This window comes from Coloeus monedula, assembly GCF_965178545.1.
Source record: "Coloeus monedula genome assembly, chromosome: Z".
Taxonomy (NCBI): Eukaryota; Metazoa; Chordata; class Aves; order Passeriformes; family Corvidae; genus Coloeus; species Coloeus monedula.
In genome coordinates, this window is record NC_138822.1 from 83,709,901 (window position 1) to 83,727,369 (window position 17,469).

Sequence of the window (17,469 nt, forward strand, 5' to 3'; positions counted from 1 at the left end):
TGGCCCTACTGCAGTCTGGTGCTGAGAATAGCTGCCCTTACACACCCATCCCTCACCTCTGCAAAGCCATAAAGAGCTGGCAGATGGCTGGACAACAGCTATTACATTCTGCAATAACGAGCAGAAAAAAGATATTGTCATAAACAGCATTTACCCAAATAAGTGATGTCTAATGAATCCTTGATAATGACTTAGTAATAAAGGTGGTAAATTGGTAACAAAGGGAGTCTGGAGGACGGTGTGTAAAGTGCTTAGAAAATCAAAAGATATCCCAAAAAAGGAAGCTTGAAGGACGTGGGGCTGTTTAGTCTAAAGTAAAAGAAAAAATACGAAGGGATATTGTAAGTTGTAAAACACGGCCGCTGAGAGAAAGGAAATAAACCCTTCGTTATCACAAAAGAAGGGCTGAGAAGTTGTGGGCTTAACCTGCAGGAAGATGCAGCCTGGGTGACAGACAGATAATAAAGGCCTGGAAAAAATTGCCTGAAAAAACATAGTAATGCTGCACTTAAGATTTTTAAGAGCAGGCTGGAAAAACACCAATTGCAGGTAGTTTAAGGATGTCTGGATTGCCCTTGGGATTAGCATGGAGTTAGTTGATTTTAAGTGCTCTCTTCCAGCACCATTTTCTATAAATTTGGTTTATTTTGCTTCCATAACTGGGTTGTGTTTTGGAATTTAAAGAAATACCTCACTTTCACATTTTTCTCAGACCAGTCCTCCTGCAGGGAAAATGTCTTCTCCTCCAGCAAAGACAACAAATATCCAAAGTGTGGCAAACCTGGACCAGGAATTATGAACAGCAAAACCCAGGGACGTAGTAGACATTGCTCCAGATATTCAAGGTCCAATGCTGGACAGGTGGGAGCTCAATTCCTAAAATGTTATCTTTCAGAGAGATGTACCAACCTTGAGGAGATTTGTTCCCATGAGATGCTGTGTGTCTGTTGATACCATTCCTGGCACAAAGACCAGCCTAAACATGGTAAATCCTTTTGAAGTTCCTCACGCTTAAGCTGCAAGGACAGACAAAATAATAGGAAGGCGGCGATGAAGAAAAAACAGACAGGGCTTTGCACCCCAGAGCTTGTTTACAGAGGAGGGATGTGGCGTGGACAAACACCCCAAAAAAAGCTGGGTCTGGAGAGCCTCTGTTTGGGAAGATCCCAAAAATGAATGAGGTTTTAAGGAGGGGTTACAAGAGGAGGGTGAACAGGGAGTGGTTAGGAGGAATTTTAATTAACATCAACGTTTGCAATGTTATTTAATAGGGTCCAAAAAAACATCTGAGAGCAATGAAAGCTGAAACCAGCATTTTCAGAGCAAACAGAGGCAAGTGTGGGGCTGGGGGAGCGGGGCTGGCTTCCTGGGGGATGAGGGGCACCTGAAGAGGTAGAAGATTCTGGGGAGAGAAAAGAGAGAGAAAAAGAGAGTTTTTGGGGGAATTGCAGGGTAGAGGAGAGCTGAGCATCCCTGGGGTGGGAGAGGCTCCTGGGGCTGTACACAGTGCAGGGACAGAACCAACCATCACAGGTGACGTTTAGGGAGGTAGAAAACCAGCAGCATCAGAAACCGAGGCTCTTTAGGGACCCAGAAACCCCCCAGCTGAGGTGCTTGGCTGCATTGAGGGCCTGCTGTCCGAATTAAACACCTTGCATCAGCTGAGCCCTGCTTTCCCAAAGGGATGCCCGTTCAGGCATGCAATGGAAGAGTCTGACCTTGGAGAAGGCGCTCAGGACAGGCACCCAGGTTTGTGGCACGAGGGTGGGGACAGCCACGAAACTGCAGCAGCAGTGCAGGAGGGCAGTGCCCACGTACCACACATCCACCACGAGCAGCTTTGCCCGCCCAGGACGGCGGCGCAGGTTTTGTCCCCTCTGCAGAGGACGCCGCGGCCCAGGCCGGGAGGTGCCAGCCCGGGCAAGGCCGCGGAGGTGCGGGAGAGGCGGCCAGGCCTGCGCGCAGCGCGCCGGCCTCGGCGGCTCAGCCTCGTCCCGTGCCCGAACTTGTCGATGGGGCTATTCAGAGCGATGACATAATTACAGTTTCAATCGCAGATTAATAAGAAGTGGGGGTTTTTTTAGCAAACTGTGAGGCATGCCTGAACTGGAAGGGCATTTCAGCTCCCCGCTGCCTGGGAGCTGAGGGTGCCATGCCCTCTTTGATGTCTCCTGGCACGGAGGTGCTGCGAAGACCGGCACTCAAGTCCCAGCTGCAACTCCCCTCCCCACTGTGTGCTCTCCTTCAGCTTTCATCTCCAGCACTCACTTGGGCAGTGGGCGTATAAATGGAGAAGTCATCCCCAGCCTCTAAATTAAACAAATTCTGCTGGTGGAGGGAAGTCACTCCAGATGCCACCAAAGGCACAGGGGCTGATAACTAGGAGGAAGGGGAAACTGAGGCAGAAGCAGTTTGCCCAAGGTCGTTCAGAGAGTTTCTGTGACATGTCAAGCTCAGGGATGCACCTGGAAGGCTGCAGAAGCAGGAGGAGGTGGCCGAGTGAGGCCACCGCGGACTATGGACCACTCTGTAACTGTGAGATGAGAGAGGGATGACACCCGTGGGCCACATACCAAAACCCGAGTTTATAGTCCGGCTTTTAGGGTTCCGGGTCAGACCCTGAGATACAACTGCTTAAAGCAAAACCAGAGAGGGGCAGAAACTGTTGCTTCAGGGAATTATGGATATGTAAGGGAATATATCAATTTCCACCACAACTTCTTGTCTCTGTGCAAGATCCCCCAGTTTTCCTCTTCCCCCAGCACTCAGCCTCAACACAGCTTACTTGGACCAGCTGAATCTCTCACATCATTCCAGTTTGGATGTTTCAGTGCCTGATGGAGGAGCTTTTGCACACCCTTGGGCATGTCAAACTTGGGTCTGTCCGTCAGCTACTCCCAGTAGGAGTCCCAGAGCCCAGCCAAGCCCTGCCAACTGAACTACTTAAAAAGAAAAAAAAGAATCATCCACATCCTCAGCTGACTTAAAAGTCATGATAACTCCTAATAACCTTTTTTCCCCCTCACCTATCCAGGCTCCAAGTCTTCATCCTGCACTTGTCAAAGTTCTGCATTCAGAGGACTGGAGAGTTGTGCTTTCCACTTTCTTATTCTTACGTGACTCCTGAAGCTCACAGATGCTTGTGAGACCCTGGTAGCCAGTCAGGAGACAAGAAGCAGGGTCCACAAATGGGAACCTTGTATGGAGCTTCAAAAAAGCAGATGAGACTTTGCAACAGGAATGTATAACCAAGGTCTGCTGCTGTTCCTCCTGGTCTCATGTTGACCACCTCCACTTTCAGGTCACTTTGAGACATTTGTCATATTCTGTTTTATCATTATCCGGTGCCCCTTATTGCTCCAGCTGAGGTTGTTTTACTGGACTCCTCATCTCCCCTGGAAGGAGATAGGTATATTTGAAGATGCTGAGCTCTGAACACCAAAATCACTCTGTCTCCATCTCCCTGGAGTTTCCCAAGCTATGAGCAGGTCTGTATCTGAGATCAGTTTCCTCTGACAAAGCCAGTCCCTATCTAGGGATCTGTTTTCCTGCAACAAAAATATGCCCCAGGTGAGAAATTTGCCTCCTGAACTCAGTGTGACCTCCAAGAGCTAAAAGGCTTTGGATTAGGAGCATTGAGTTTGACTGTGCTGAAAATCAATCCAAACCTGGAGCCTCACTGCTGCCAAGAGTGGTGATGCATCTCTGTAAAAAAAAAGTCCCAAGAAAAGTTATTTTTATAATATATACACTGAAACACCAATGCTGTCCCAGTCCAGCAGTCTCTTTCAGTCTGGATGCCTCCAGGGAATGATCCCAGCTGGGGGTTGAGGTCCCACTGTCCTTCACTCCATGGGCAGCAGACAGAGCTGGCAACTCCTCCAACTAGGGATGCTGCTGCATGGGGTTTTTAATCTTCAACTGCAGCCTTTTGTCCCCAGAAAAATCCCTAAAAGAAAAAAAGAACCTGAAGGGTTAAAGTAGCGCTGAAAGTTTTATGAGTCCAGGCTGCAGATGTTGCAGGCAGGGAGATGAAAGCAAACCCTTCCACCCGGTTGTGGAGGCTGTAAGCCCTGAACAGCCCATCTGATGGAGGCAGTTCCCTGCCTCCAGCCCCACTCCACGCTGTCTGCTGGCTGGAAGTGGTTCTGCTGGTGAGCCCACAAGCAACACATCACTGCACGAGGCCTCTCCATCCCACTACTCGCTCTTGATCAATTATTAAAACCAGAAAATTCTCCAACCACGAAATTCATCCCAGCTTCCCCATGGCATGCTGGGCTGGAAGAACCAAACCACAGGGCCTGAGCTCCCAGGGAAGGAGTAAATACCACTTCCAGCAGGGCATTTTGGGGTGCTGGACCATCTCCAGGGGTTTGGTTTTGTTTGTGCCAGTGTTCCCCTGTGGTTCCTGCAGCCATCCCAGCTGAGCAACCTGCCCACCCACTGCTCTGCAGGATCCCACCACCCAGCTCCCATCAGGAGGTTGGTTTACCTTCTTTCACCTTTGTCAGGTCTGGTTTCCACTTTCTTTCACTGGACCCCTTTTACAACACCTTCATTTTCTAGTTTCCTCCTCTCATTCTTGGCTTACCTTGCTGATGAGAGGCAAAATCTGTTTTCTGGCCCATTTCACACTGGAGATTGGCTCCAAACTGAGCTAACAAGCTTTGATAGGTGTGATACTGGAGCCCAGTTATATCCCTTCACTGGTTGACGGTTGGGAGCCTGAGCTGTCCTGTTCCTTTCTTTGCGGCATGTCTTGTGCAAAACAGATATCTTTGGGGTTAGAATGTGTTTTTTCCTATTTTAAGCATATTCATGCTAACATTCTCATCTGGGCAGCTGCAGGGAATAACAAGAGACCCCCCTCAGCTCTCACACAACAACTCCCCGGAGGTCTTTGGTGGTCCAGCTCCAAAACAGAGTACGGACATGCCCCAGAATAACTTACATATTTGCTACAGGGCAGAGGATATAAATACATCCATGGTAATGCCAGGCCTATCGCCTCGACAGCAAAATTAGTACTTAGTTCCTTGCAATATGTGGGATTTTTTTCCCTTTTTCCCATGCGTGTTGTAACCCTGGTAACCGACAGCACCCGCACCGACGTCTGACTCGCACTGCTTTGTTCCCGTCTGGTACGAAAAAAGGCTGCAAACACTTCACCACGCTGAAAGCTAATGAAACCACCCAGATCTGACTCTCAGAGCTGATCTGAAACCCAGCGGGCCTATTTTGCCCTCCCTTCAGCCCTGACCCTGCTCCAATGCAAGGGATGGAGCCAAGAGCCTTGAGCACCTGCCCGCAACATCGGGTTCAGCTGAGCTCAAAGGGGCTCAATACCTCTTGGCAGAAGGAGTTCAGAGTCCCCACAATCTCCCGATGATGCCTATAGGCTGAGCTGTGTGTGGAGGGTGCAAGGGGATCCTTAACTTCTTGTTTCAGCCCAAATGTAAATATGTCACTATTGCAGATGCCACCAGGCATGCACAGGCTGGGGACAGGAACACCAACACCCCCCTGCACAGGGAGTCTTAACCACTGAAGTAGATTTGTGCCCCTGCTCAGCACTGCTTTTCCTTGCTCACCAATCCAGTGAGCATCCCAAAAGCCCAAAGCACCATGCCCCAGCCCAGAAAAAGCACACCCTTGTTCCCACCACAGGGTCCCTTGAGGAGGATGAGTCACAGCACAACTTGAGCTGCCTCTGCTGCAGGACAGCTGCTCATTCAGGTCTTCTCCCTCCATCCGGCCTTTGCTGGTTTTGGAAGAGCGAATTCACTCTCAGATTTCCACCACATTTCCAGACTTGATGAACCTTGTCACCAGGTTCAGGAGACATTCAGAATCATAGAATCGTCAAGGTTGGAAAAGACATCCAAGATCATCAAGTCCAGCCATGTGTGCAGCTGACAGCCAGATGTAGTGTGTGAGCACTGGAGCCTCTTGGCTTTCAGAAACCAGAGTGTCTAAAAAAAAAAAACCCAAGAGGATGGTCAAATTCATCACCAGGAGCACTTTGGCAGTTTATGGTGGTGATCCAGTAGCATGACAAGAGGAAACATCCTGGGCTTTTCCACTGAAGCTGATGACAGGGACCTTGGCTGGTAAGCATTACACAGCAGTGACTTCCCCGTTAACCACAACAGCCACCAGAGGCTCTCAAGTGTTTCGGGGTTTTTTTCATTTCATCTTTAAGCCACACAAAAATTTGTACAATGAGTCGCTGGAGAGGCTGGGAATGTTCCTCTGCCTCCTATGTGCAAGGCTGAGCAGGGCTCCTGCCAAAGTCTGGTGACACAGTGAGGTCACAGGGGACAGACCTCCCGACCATAAGTTGTCTGTTCAGCCATGGTTGTTCAGGTCTAGTCCTGGCTTTGCTGTCCACCCCCCAGCACATCACCTCTCATTGCTGCTTGGTGCAAGGTCTATAAAAAAGCCTGGTCCAAAAGAGCTCATGTGAGTCCATGGTACTGCACAGATAAATGGCATGGGAGAAGCTCCATCTTCACTTCTTGCTCTAAACATTTCTCACAGTTGGTTGTCCCAGCCCATTTTAACCTCCTCCCTTAAACCCCCAGATGTGTGCCCCCACCCTGGCATCTTTTGTCCAACATGTGCCCAATAAACCAGGGTGAATTTTTAAAAGCATGTAGACAACACAAAGAAAATGCTGTTTCCTTGTATGGGTGTGTTTTATCAATTCCTCTTAAGCCATTTTTTTACCAATTTTCTCCACAAGCCCTTTCAGGGGATAGATAGATAGATAGATAGATAGATAGATAGATAGATGATAGATAGATAGATAGATAGATAGATAAAAACAGAAAAATACCCAGATGAACTACCATTTGCAAGCTGAGGTAAAGTCCACTGGAGCAACTTTACACCCGTGAAAGCACAACCAGCATAAAGAATCAGCTTTTCCAAGGATTCATGGATTTGAACTGTCTGGAACAGCCGGCCCATAACCACCACATGAGGGCTGCATGGGGAGGAGGACCCATTCCCTTCAGGCTTGCAGACAACCCACAGATGACTCGGGGAGGGTGGGGAGTGAGCCAGATCCTGAGCATCACTGGACACTGGGATCATGGCTCTGCACCACCTGCAAATGGTTTTCCTGTGTGGAAACCCAAAATCTGAAGAGGGTGGAATTTTATCACCTTCCCTTGCAGTACATCAGCAGTTGACACTTCGACAGTATTTCAAGTATGATTTAGGACAAAAATTGCATTGTTTGACCCTTCTTTATTGCACTCTTTAATTACTGCTCAGCAACACTGGGAAAAAAGTCCCTGCTGTGCTGTAATTTACCATGTTGCAGTGTATCATTAGAAGATTCAGCACTTTTGATTCTGGAGCTGTGGTCCAAAGCAAAAATACAGTAAACAAGAACACACTGATTTCAGTCATCCCAGATTTCCAGAGAAATTCCTTTCTAGGAAGGAGAGGAGGGAGACGTGTCCCACCATCCACTGGGAAATCTGGACTTCAGACTGTCTCAACCACCTCATGTCTGAGCCTCTTAAGCAGATGAGATTTCTCTAAGGTGATTTCCAAGGAGGGAAGAGTGGAATCCACCGATAAGCTGTACAGAGCACAATGATAGCTGAGGTCCCAGGGCCACCATTGCTCTGCTGGAAGATGTCCATGAGGCTGGGGTGTGCCTGAATTTAGGTGCTGGAGGCTTGAAGCTAGAAGGGCTTCATGTCCAGGAGTGACCTGCTGGCTGGACATCAGCACTTTCATTTGGGAAGTATCTGGCTTTGTCCTTGTCTACAGCTCCTTCATCTGTGTTTCTGCTCAGACCAGGTTTACACCAGGTCAGCACCTTGCCTTCTGTGGCTGCAGTTTTTCTGAGCCCTAAAGATGGAATTACAGAACTGGCAAATACTTGACAAGGGGAAATTCTCCCTTGCTTAACCTCCAGTCTCTATTTTAACCTCCCACTCGCCCCACAGACACCAGCCCCAGAGCTGAATGAGTGAATGGGGACACATATGAAGTGGTGCTCAGCATCCTTCTGTCGTGTTCTTTTTTGTGTGTGTGTGTGTGTGTGTTGAATGAGGGCTAAAATTAGCTCAGCAGGAGGTGAGGGCTGGAACATTTTAACTAAAACTGTCATAGTATTGAAAAGCCATAGTTTTGCTGATTATTTCTCTGCTTTCTTACTGTGAACAGCATTGCCTGGCCTTTTATTTTGACAGATGAATGCAAGCAAAGATCTTACAGAATAAAGTGATCTGCCAGGCTTTTCATGTCTCCAGACGATTTAATATTTGACCTGTAAAGGCATGTCCAGCTGAAGGTTGTGCCAGCTCAGTGTGTTCCAGCCCTGGCCAGGGGGAGTCACATAGGGCAAGATGTAAAGGGGGGGTTGTGGGGGATATCCCAAACCTTCAGTGTATCCTGCAAATGATACAATAGCCCACCAGCACTGCACCCATCATGGGCACATCTCCACAGACAGACTCTGGCTTTGCTGGATCATTTTTCCTCTTTGTATTGTCACAGAACAACAGAACAGTTTAAAGCCCCTCTTGTTCCACCCCCTGCCATGGGCAGGGACACCTTCCTCTATCCCAGGTTGCTCCAAGCCCTGTCCAGCCTGGCCTTGGACACTGCCAGGGATCCAGGGGCAGCCACAGCTGCTCTGGGCACCCTGGGCCAGGGCCTGCCCGCCCTCCCAGACAGCAATTCCTTCCCAATATCCCATCCAGCCCTGCCCTCTGGCACTGGGAAGCCATTCCCTGTGTCCTGGCCCTCCATGCCTTGTCCCCAGTCCCTGTGCAGCTCTCCTGGAGCCCCTTGAGGCCCTGCCAGGGGCTCTGAGCTCTCCCTGGAGCCTTCTCTTGTGCAGCTGAACACCCCCAGCTGTCCCAGGCTGGCTGCAGAGCAGAGGGGCTCCAGCCCTGAGTACTTTTGTGACCCGATGTATTTTGGAAAGCTGCTGTGAAAAGTTTGTTTAGGGGTAGAGTACTTCCATCCCTTGCTTTCAGCCCTCAGGATGAGCAGCTTTTTGTAACCTCTGTACCTCACAAGTGGAAGTCCTGGAAAAAAGGAAGGTTAAATGAGTTGTTTACATCTCATGGCCTAATGAGTGGGGACAAGAATCAGATCTTAATTCAAAGGACAAAGACATCTATGCTACAATTTGGCTTCAGGGCCTTAACCACCGGGATACAGTGTGTACCTCATGGAACAGGGTGAAAACAAATGAAAACATCTCTGCAATGCAGAGTTTTGTGTGTGTCCATGTGGCTCATTTGGTGCCATACCTCAGGTTCAAAGCTATCATCTCATTTCTTCTGGGTTAAGACCCAGCAGCACAGCTTGGAAGAGGGAGAAATACAAGTGAACCAAATATTCTTTATCTTTTGGTTAATCCAGAGTAAAACCCACCCAGCTGTGGCTGCCCCATCCCTGGAAGTGATCCAGGCCAGGCTGGACAGGGCTTGGAGCAACATGGGATAATGGAAGGTGTACCCTACCCATGGCAGGGAGTTGGAACTAGCTTAAGGTCCCTTGCAAACCAAATCATTCTATGATTTATCTGATTTCTGTGATTCTTAGACAGCTGGCTGTAACCCCAACATGATCCTATACCTGGTCATATACCTAGATTTGGAGTGCTCTTTCTAACCCCAGGTCCCTGCAGCCCACACAGACCTGCTCACGCAAATCAATGCTACAAAAACTCAAGAGGAGTCCATTTTGTGAGGAAGTTGACAGCTTCATCCTTTGACTGCAGTGCCTTTGATGGTGTTCCTGGAGCTTCTGATGCATGTCATCACTGCTAGCTTGGCCACTGGACCACTCAGGTATCTCTTGATTATTGGATAGTTCACATTTGGTGGCTCAGAGTGGAAATGAACCGAATTGCACCATAGATTACATTGTTTCATCTCCTGCCCTCCCAGGTGTGTTGTAGCGCACATCTAGGAAGACAGGATGGGTGCATCCATCCTGCTTCAGCTTTCCGTGCTGATTCCCACCTGAAGGATGAGGAGAGAACCTGGAAACTGAAACTCGCCCATGATCAAAAGCCGTTTTGAAGCTGGTTCATGGATCCGGCTGAAGGCACAGTCCATTTGGAGACAACCAAATGCTGTGTGTCAGTAAATCCCTCTGGGAAGGACACATCTGTGCTGAACAGAAGGCCCAGCATCGAGCTGATTATCACAGAGACTGACCTGCTAATATGCCCACCCACCCCCTGGAGGACAGCAGAGGCTGAAGTCACATTCCTGGGGTCCAGGCACTTTGGTAGGGTGGGAGCTCACAAGCCCATCTGGACATTCATCTTGTCCATGTTCTTCAGACTACAGGGCTCTGGTGGTTTCCACTCAAGCTCCTGCTCCCCGGAAGGCAGGAACAAGCTATAGGGACTTGCCATGTGCAAGGGGGATGTGGAGCAGGGAATGCCTGAAGGCAGGGTAAGGGGGCCAAAAGGAACAAGCACCTTTATTTCCAGAAGCATGAGAGGTGAAAGGGGCAGGAAACAGTCAAGGAAAACCCAAGGGAAGGCCTCCACAAGTTTTCCTCCTCACCTGGTGGCACAGACCACCTGTGTCCCAGCACAGAGCACAAGCTTGGCCCAGTATTTCGGAGACAGGGACGGGGTCAAACAGGAGCTGTGTCCCCAGTACTGGGGTTCTTTCAGGATGAAGCTAAGAGAAATAGGAACAGCATAAACAACCTCAGCAGATTTTGTGCAGGCAGTCCCTCCAGCCTTGGGCTGGCGGGGTGCATCCAAACTGGGGACCCGAAAGCCGTGTGCACCGAACCAGGCCAACGGAGCCCACGGCTCAGGATGATACCACCCAGGTGTTACCCACCCCAGAGAGGCCCCACACAAAACAGGGGGGGGTGCTCCCACCACTGACCCCACACAGCACTCACTCAGAGCAGCATCTCTCCAGTCCGCCTCATCCACACCACAAAAAAAGCCACTTGGCACAGTTTTGGGATCAAGTGTACATTTTTATTTTTTAATGGAACATAGACTCCTTTAGAAAAAGAAACATTCAGCTGGATGATAACACCCATAGAAAAAACACCAATCTTGTGTTCTCTTTTTTTTTTTTTTTAATTTGGCATTTGTTATCTGCATTTATATTAAAGCAAAGTGCATCTTTCTTACTTTTTTTCTTGTTTATACACATTGCACAATACATAAATAATGATGCTTATAAAACGTCTTTATATTTACAAGTAATAATATATTTATATATAACATAAAATACATTTTTTTTCTTTAATAAATCTCAGGGTTTTTTAAGGAGTCCTTTCTTTTTTGTGGGTGTTTTTTCAAAGCACTACAATGCTAAAGTTCCAAGAAGAATGCTCTCTTGTTCAATTAAACCTTTATATTTAGAAAAATAGCTTATGTTAAGGTCTAAACATGCTCATTGAGCTAAGAACAGTGTAAAAGTATCATACTCGTGTATGAATTCAAGAAGAAATGAAAGCACAACTGCATTTCCAGATAAGATGGTACCTGGATAACCTGATCTAAGCAGGTTACAACACACCAACTATTGTGAACACTTTTTCTCTTGTTTTTCCCACTTGTTTTTCTTTAGTTTTGTTTTTATTTATTTTTAGGTTTAGAATTCTGTCACTTCAAATCTCAGCTCAAATGATCAAGCACAGGCCATGCCCGAAGTCCCCCCACTGTTGTTTTCTCCCCATACGTCAATCCACGATCATAAAAAACATAGAAAAAGCAGTGGAACAATGAACACAGTGACAAGACATGAACCCAGCAACAAGAGAAACACAAAAGGTCAGTTAAAGACCTGTCTGGGAAGGTTTTGCACCATCCTTCGGCGGCAACGCGGGGTTAGCACTGCTGGGGAAGGGGTCTCGGTGTCACCGTCACTGGGAAGGTGGTGCGTACAAAAATACAGTCACCTTGTTATGTTGTCCAAGAAAAGGAGCTGTAACATAGAGCTAGTGGCTTTCAAATCCATCGATCCCCATTGGATAATCCTTTCGAGAGGCGTGAAGTTATTATCTCATGTGATCTATCCCCACTGCACCCTTCTCTCGCCCTTGTGAGAGTTATTGGTCATTCACACTTTTAAAAAATAGATATATTTATCAAAATACCCCAAAGGCAAAAACAACAAAAAACAAACAAAAAAAAATCTTTCATAAGCTATTTCTCAAAACGAGGAAGGGTGAACAAACGAAACAAAACAAAAAAAACAAAAAGTCTGCACGAAAAGCAAGCACTCAGAAGGAAGTAATAGCAGCAAAGTAGTATAGATGTCATGAGTTCACTCTGTCTTGAGTCACCGGTTGTTGAAAATAACCTCCAACCAGCAGGGGCAACTGCTGATGAACTGTCTCGTGTAGCACTGGCCCCAGCCTTTCACAAAGCTGATCTGCACGGTAAATCCGGTCCATGGCTGCTGCGTGAACTCGTGGTCGTTGGGTCTCTGCAAGGTGTATGCCTTCTCGTAGTCAAAAGCCTTGATGGAAAACCCTGGGAACACTTTGTGAACCTGCAACGTCCTGGAGTCGGGGTTGTCCAGTGTGGCCGACTTGATGAAGATGGGGTAACTGCTGCGGTTGTACACCCACACGCCGTCCACTTCCTTGGTGAGCTGGATGCCGTAGCCGATCTTGCTGCGGACCTTCTGCACCAGCTGGCTTTTGTTGTCTGAGTTGAGCTGTCCGAGGCAGAAACCATTCCCCTGAGGTAGATCATAGAAGATATCCAGGGAGGGCTCTTGGACAGAATACAGCCGACCCACGCGTGTCTTCTCTTCCCAGTATGCCACCACACACCAGTGTGACCTATCCCCTGGCTCCTGAAGAACTTGAGAATCTGCAGAACAACAGGAAAAAAAAAAAAAGGGAGAGATTTAGCATCAAGGGAATTTATACAAACCAAAAGAAACACAGAACAGGCAGGACCTTGCTTGCCCATGCCTTCACAATCTTGTCCACACGTACATCAATGTCCACAGTGAACCCACTGTTTCCAAAAGAACATTTCCAGGTTTGTGGCACTCCTGTGTTGTTCCAGTGCCTCGTTCTAGTTGGATTTATGGGTCCTGAATCACCAGGTCCACCTTCCCAAAAGTAGCTCCAGGCACAACAGCAGCCCCAATGGCACAATCACCCTCACCCACACCAGGACCACCTCCAGTGCCAACAGGAGAGGTGAGATGCTCATGCAACCAAACACCCAAACCCCCTTATTTTCACCCACCAAATAATGGATGCATTTCCATGAACAATCTACTGTGCACAGACACTGAAAAAAATGAGGTGCTGCTAAGAAAACCACATTGAAAGTCACCCCGTGGGACCAGAGGGGACGAGAACTTGACTGCTCTGGTTCATGGGGCTTTTCCCTGCCTGCAGGGCCAGAGTGATGGATATTATGGGCACATCAGATGACACCCTACACCCATGGGAAGCACTAAGAGATAGAGGGAACCAAAAATCTCACACGTGTTAACAAAAACAGTCTAAAAACTTGCAAAAAACCATAGAAATTCATTGCTGTAGCCCTTCTCTCAACTCCCTTTCCCATAGTTACCCCATGCAGCGTGGCTATGATGTAGGAGGAAAAAGCAAGGCAGGAGGAGGGAAAAAAATGTGAGAAAGCCCCTTTTCCTGACAGAGGATCCCAAGCAGCCTGGCGCTGCTCAGCGGGTAATTCCTTCCAGCCTCAGTAGGCATGTTAAGACCTGGGAACTATTCATCTCTATAATAGTATTAAAAAAAAAAAAAAATCAAGCTGGGAATGCAAGTTAGTGAGCACTACCAAAATAATCCCCTGAACTATGGGAGAAACTCCTGGAGCTGGGATGGTGGGTGACCCAGCAACTCAAAGCTCTTCCTGCAGCCCTCCCCCTAAACCCACCCTCCCCAGGGCAACGTGCTGGCTGCCTGCTCTCTCTATTTTTTGCTATTAATAAGCCCATTTTCCCAGTGCAGGCATTTTCCTCCCATCTCGTTCAAGCCCTGCACTGTGCTTTTAAGAGAGGAGGGAAAAAAAAAAAAAAAAAAAAAAAAAAAAAAAAAAAAAAAGCCCAGCCACACACTTTTAATTTCCTCATTTCTATGCCAGCGAGGAAAATATTTCTCCAGTTGCTGGAGGCAGCTACTAAAAATGGGCCTGACTGTGTATGCCTCAAAACAGGGACCCTCATTCCCAGGTTAAACCAGGGATGGGGGTTATGGTCATGCTGGAGTGGTCCCTGGCACAGCATCTGTCAAGGTGCACCCCAGTTTGTCCTTCCACCTCCCTTTTTTGGTGCCTCACAAGACTTTGCTGTGGGTAACTTCAGGCACTGCTGAAACATGGCACTGAGGAGGGGCAGGGTGGGCAGTTTGGGTTGCCTCCCCACAAACCCAAATGGGGTGCCCTCCACGCAAAAGTGCATCCAGAGGGGCAAGAAACACCCCCAGGGTGGAGCTTCCACCACCTGCCTGAGGGACAGAGGAATATGGGAGGGATGCTTCTGGATCCAGAGAAAGGATGCTCCTGCATCCAAAGGAGGAACTCTGTTGGCCACTCACCACCTCCCTCCTTACTGTTGGCCTGCTGATGATATTCAGAGCCTTTTGGGTTTTGTTTTACAGCAGCTGAGGGAATTTTGGAGCCATTGGACCCCTGCTGAAATTCCTATAGGTTTTTCTCAATTTGAACATAAAAGCATCCCTTTCAGGAGGTGGCAGGGGGAAGAAGAGGACTTTTTCACCTGGTATTTGTGCTTGAATTAGTGAAGACCATGTAACAACTAGCTCACTGCTGCTTACAGAGAGCTATTTAATTGCTAAAACATTTAAGGAAACGAAAAGAAACCAAACCTACCAATAATAATAATAAAAAAAAAAAATAGAAAACTGCCTTGGCAATGAATGAACAGACCTTTATGGAGGGCTGGAAGTTCATGAATGAATCCCACTAGCTTTTTGAATGACATGGGGTGACCAGACCTCAAGGACGAATCTTAGGTAATCCGGGATGTTTGGGTTTTTTTTAAGGAGCTGATGCCAGCACACAGTATAAATATGCCAGAGCCTCTTCCGTTTGCGGGCTTCGGCTGTTGACTGCATGTCTAGTCAAAAAGCCATGAGAATACAAGGGAGAGCTCAGATAAACAGGTTCAGGCCTCCCTGCCAGCCACCACCAAAGCCTCTTTTTGCTGCTGTTGGGACCCCGGCAGAGCCCCCTTGCTCCCACCCGCCCCCCTGGTTCTGGCATCCGCCAGGAAAAGGGGTGGGAAAAGCGAGTGGCATCACTCAGGCAGGAGAGGAGGTGGCAAGAGAGAAGGAAAAAGTGACTCAAGAGACGCTTCCTACAGTGACAGACTTCTTTTTTTCCTCCCAAAAGGCTTTTTTTGGTGGCAATAATCACGGATCTGTGCAAATGAAGCAAACAGAAGTATTATGCTCAAAAACACCCTGCTGGGTTCACCCTGTGCAACCTGGGGTCATGGCAGGCACCCACCATCCAGCTCCCATCTCCGCCTGCAGCAAACTCACACAAAAACCCAGATCCCAGGAAAATTCACAGCCACATCCTCCTCAACACATCCTCGTGTGCGACAGCCCATAGACAGCTGCAAACCCTTTGGGATCCCTGTTTTGAGTTAAAAGCATCGTTTTTACGAGCTCCTCGGAGCAAACACGTCCCCTTCTAAATGCTGGAAAACTCCCAGCAAACTGGGAGCGTTCCCATATCCCAGCAAACAATGATAATATTTAATGCTATAAACATCCGCGCTATTATTTCGTTATTAAGGATCCCTCCATTTGCTGCTATCACTGGGTTATTAGGATTTTCCATGGTTTCCATTACAGCCTGCCTTGAGGCTCTGGCAGCCTCCCCCCGGCGCCTTGTGCAAGCTCATTGTCAAGAAACAATAGTATAGAAATAACTGAAAATAAAGTGAGTTCGCCCTCAGGAATTTAGGGAATTAGTTGTATTGATCACTCATAGTCAGGTCTAGAGATTCACACTAGTTCCTCATAGAGGGGAGAAATCAAGGCAATACCCCAAAGCCCCTGGGGTAACATGTTTTGTAATTTTGGTGCAGATGATTCATCAGCAGTGATGCCCCAGCACAACCACATTACAAAATATCCCGTTCCCACTGGAAAACTTTTTTTTGCCACATTTTTTACACCTTCCTGGATTTTCCTGAGGGGCTGCCCCAATTCTGCCAATGCATCCATTGTCCTCCATAGAAGCATCATCCCAGCTAATTCCCAACACACCAATCAGCACAAGAGGCTCTGAGGTTCCCCACCACTTGCCTTGACCCTCACAAACTTCAAGTCCTGTCTGAAATTGCTCAATAAAAGACCACAGTCAGGATTTCTGCACACTGGGGGTGCACATGCTGTCTGTGGGCTCAGGGCACGATCCTGCTCCTTCTGAAAATGCTTCATCTGTACAGAAATCCTGGGCCATGGGATAACAAAGCAATAACCCCAAAAAACTGACAGCTGCAGAAACCAAAGAGGTCAAGAGACAGCAGAGGGTATGGGACATTCACACCACAGAAACACCCAAATTTATCAAGTCCCACACTTGGTTTTTCCAAGCTATGGCAGAAGGACTCACATCTCCCATTGCTTGGCGAGATATTTCTGGTGTGGCTTTTCTCCTCATCACATGGTGAGTTTTAAGTTGATGAAAGCATGTCATCCATACTTTTTCTTTCCAAGCTCCAGCAGTTTTATTAGGAATTTGGGAAGAAAAAGTTCTTCTTTTTTTTTTTAATTCACAAGAAGAATTAAGAAGCAAAGCATTTTAGCAAAATTGAATTTAGAAAGCAATTAATTATAAACTAAAACAACACAGCTCCTGTCCTGGGGTTGTTTTAGATCTCTGTTGTCCTTCAGATCTCAGCCTTGTCCCAGTGCCAGGTTCATGAATGTAAAGGGGAGCTAGGCTGGGGATCTTTTGGTTTTGTTCTGGTTTTTTTTTAGCTAAAGGTTTTCCTGTAGTCAACCAGCCTTGAAAGAAAAGAGCAAGTTTAGCACACACTGAGTTATCTGACCTGCCAGGACTGCTCCCAGCTGACCACGTCAAGGGCTGTCGAAATTATCAGCAGTATCTGTGATAACAACTCACTGCTGAAAATGGCAATAAAATAGCCTTCCTGATGAGGATTTTAAAAGCGTGTAATTGGATCTTTCATCAATGACATCAGGATTAGAGGCAAATTAAACTATCCAACAACAGAAGTGTTCTGAACCACGTATGTACACTTTTTCTAATATATGTGCATATACATTTATTTTTCAAAAGAGCAGTTTTTATCCTGGGCATCTTCTCATGACCTTCCTAAACTTCTCACCATCTCACCCCCTCCTCTCCCTAATTCCTGGGTCTGGATTTCCCAACAAACATCAATCCTAGCACAATACTCACTATATGAGCATCTACCCTGAACTACTAACAAAAGTCTCCTAATTTTAAAA

General features: G+C 47.5%; 1 protein-coding gene across 5 annotated transcripts in view; it reads right to left on the minus strand.

Moving 5' to 3' along the window:
* Window positions 1-11,107: 11,107 nt before the first annotated feature.
* Window positions 11,108-17,469, minus strand: part of SMAD7 (SMAD family member 7) — a 28,558-nt gene continuing 22,196 nt past the window's right edge. For all 5 annotated transcript variants that reach the window (XM_082301289.1, XM_082301290.1, XM_082301291.1 and 2 more), the window contains one exon: window positions 11,108-12,847. In XM_082301289.1, coding sequence (XP_082157415.1) covers window positions 12,309-12,847 — 539 coding nt within the window. In that variant the 3' untranslated portion in view covers window positions 11,108-12,308. The remainder of the gene's footprint in view (window positions 12,848-17,469) is intronic.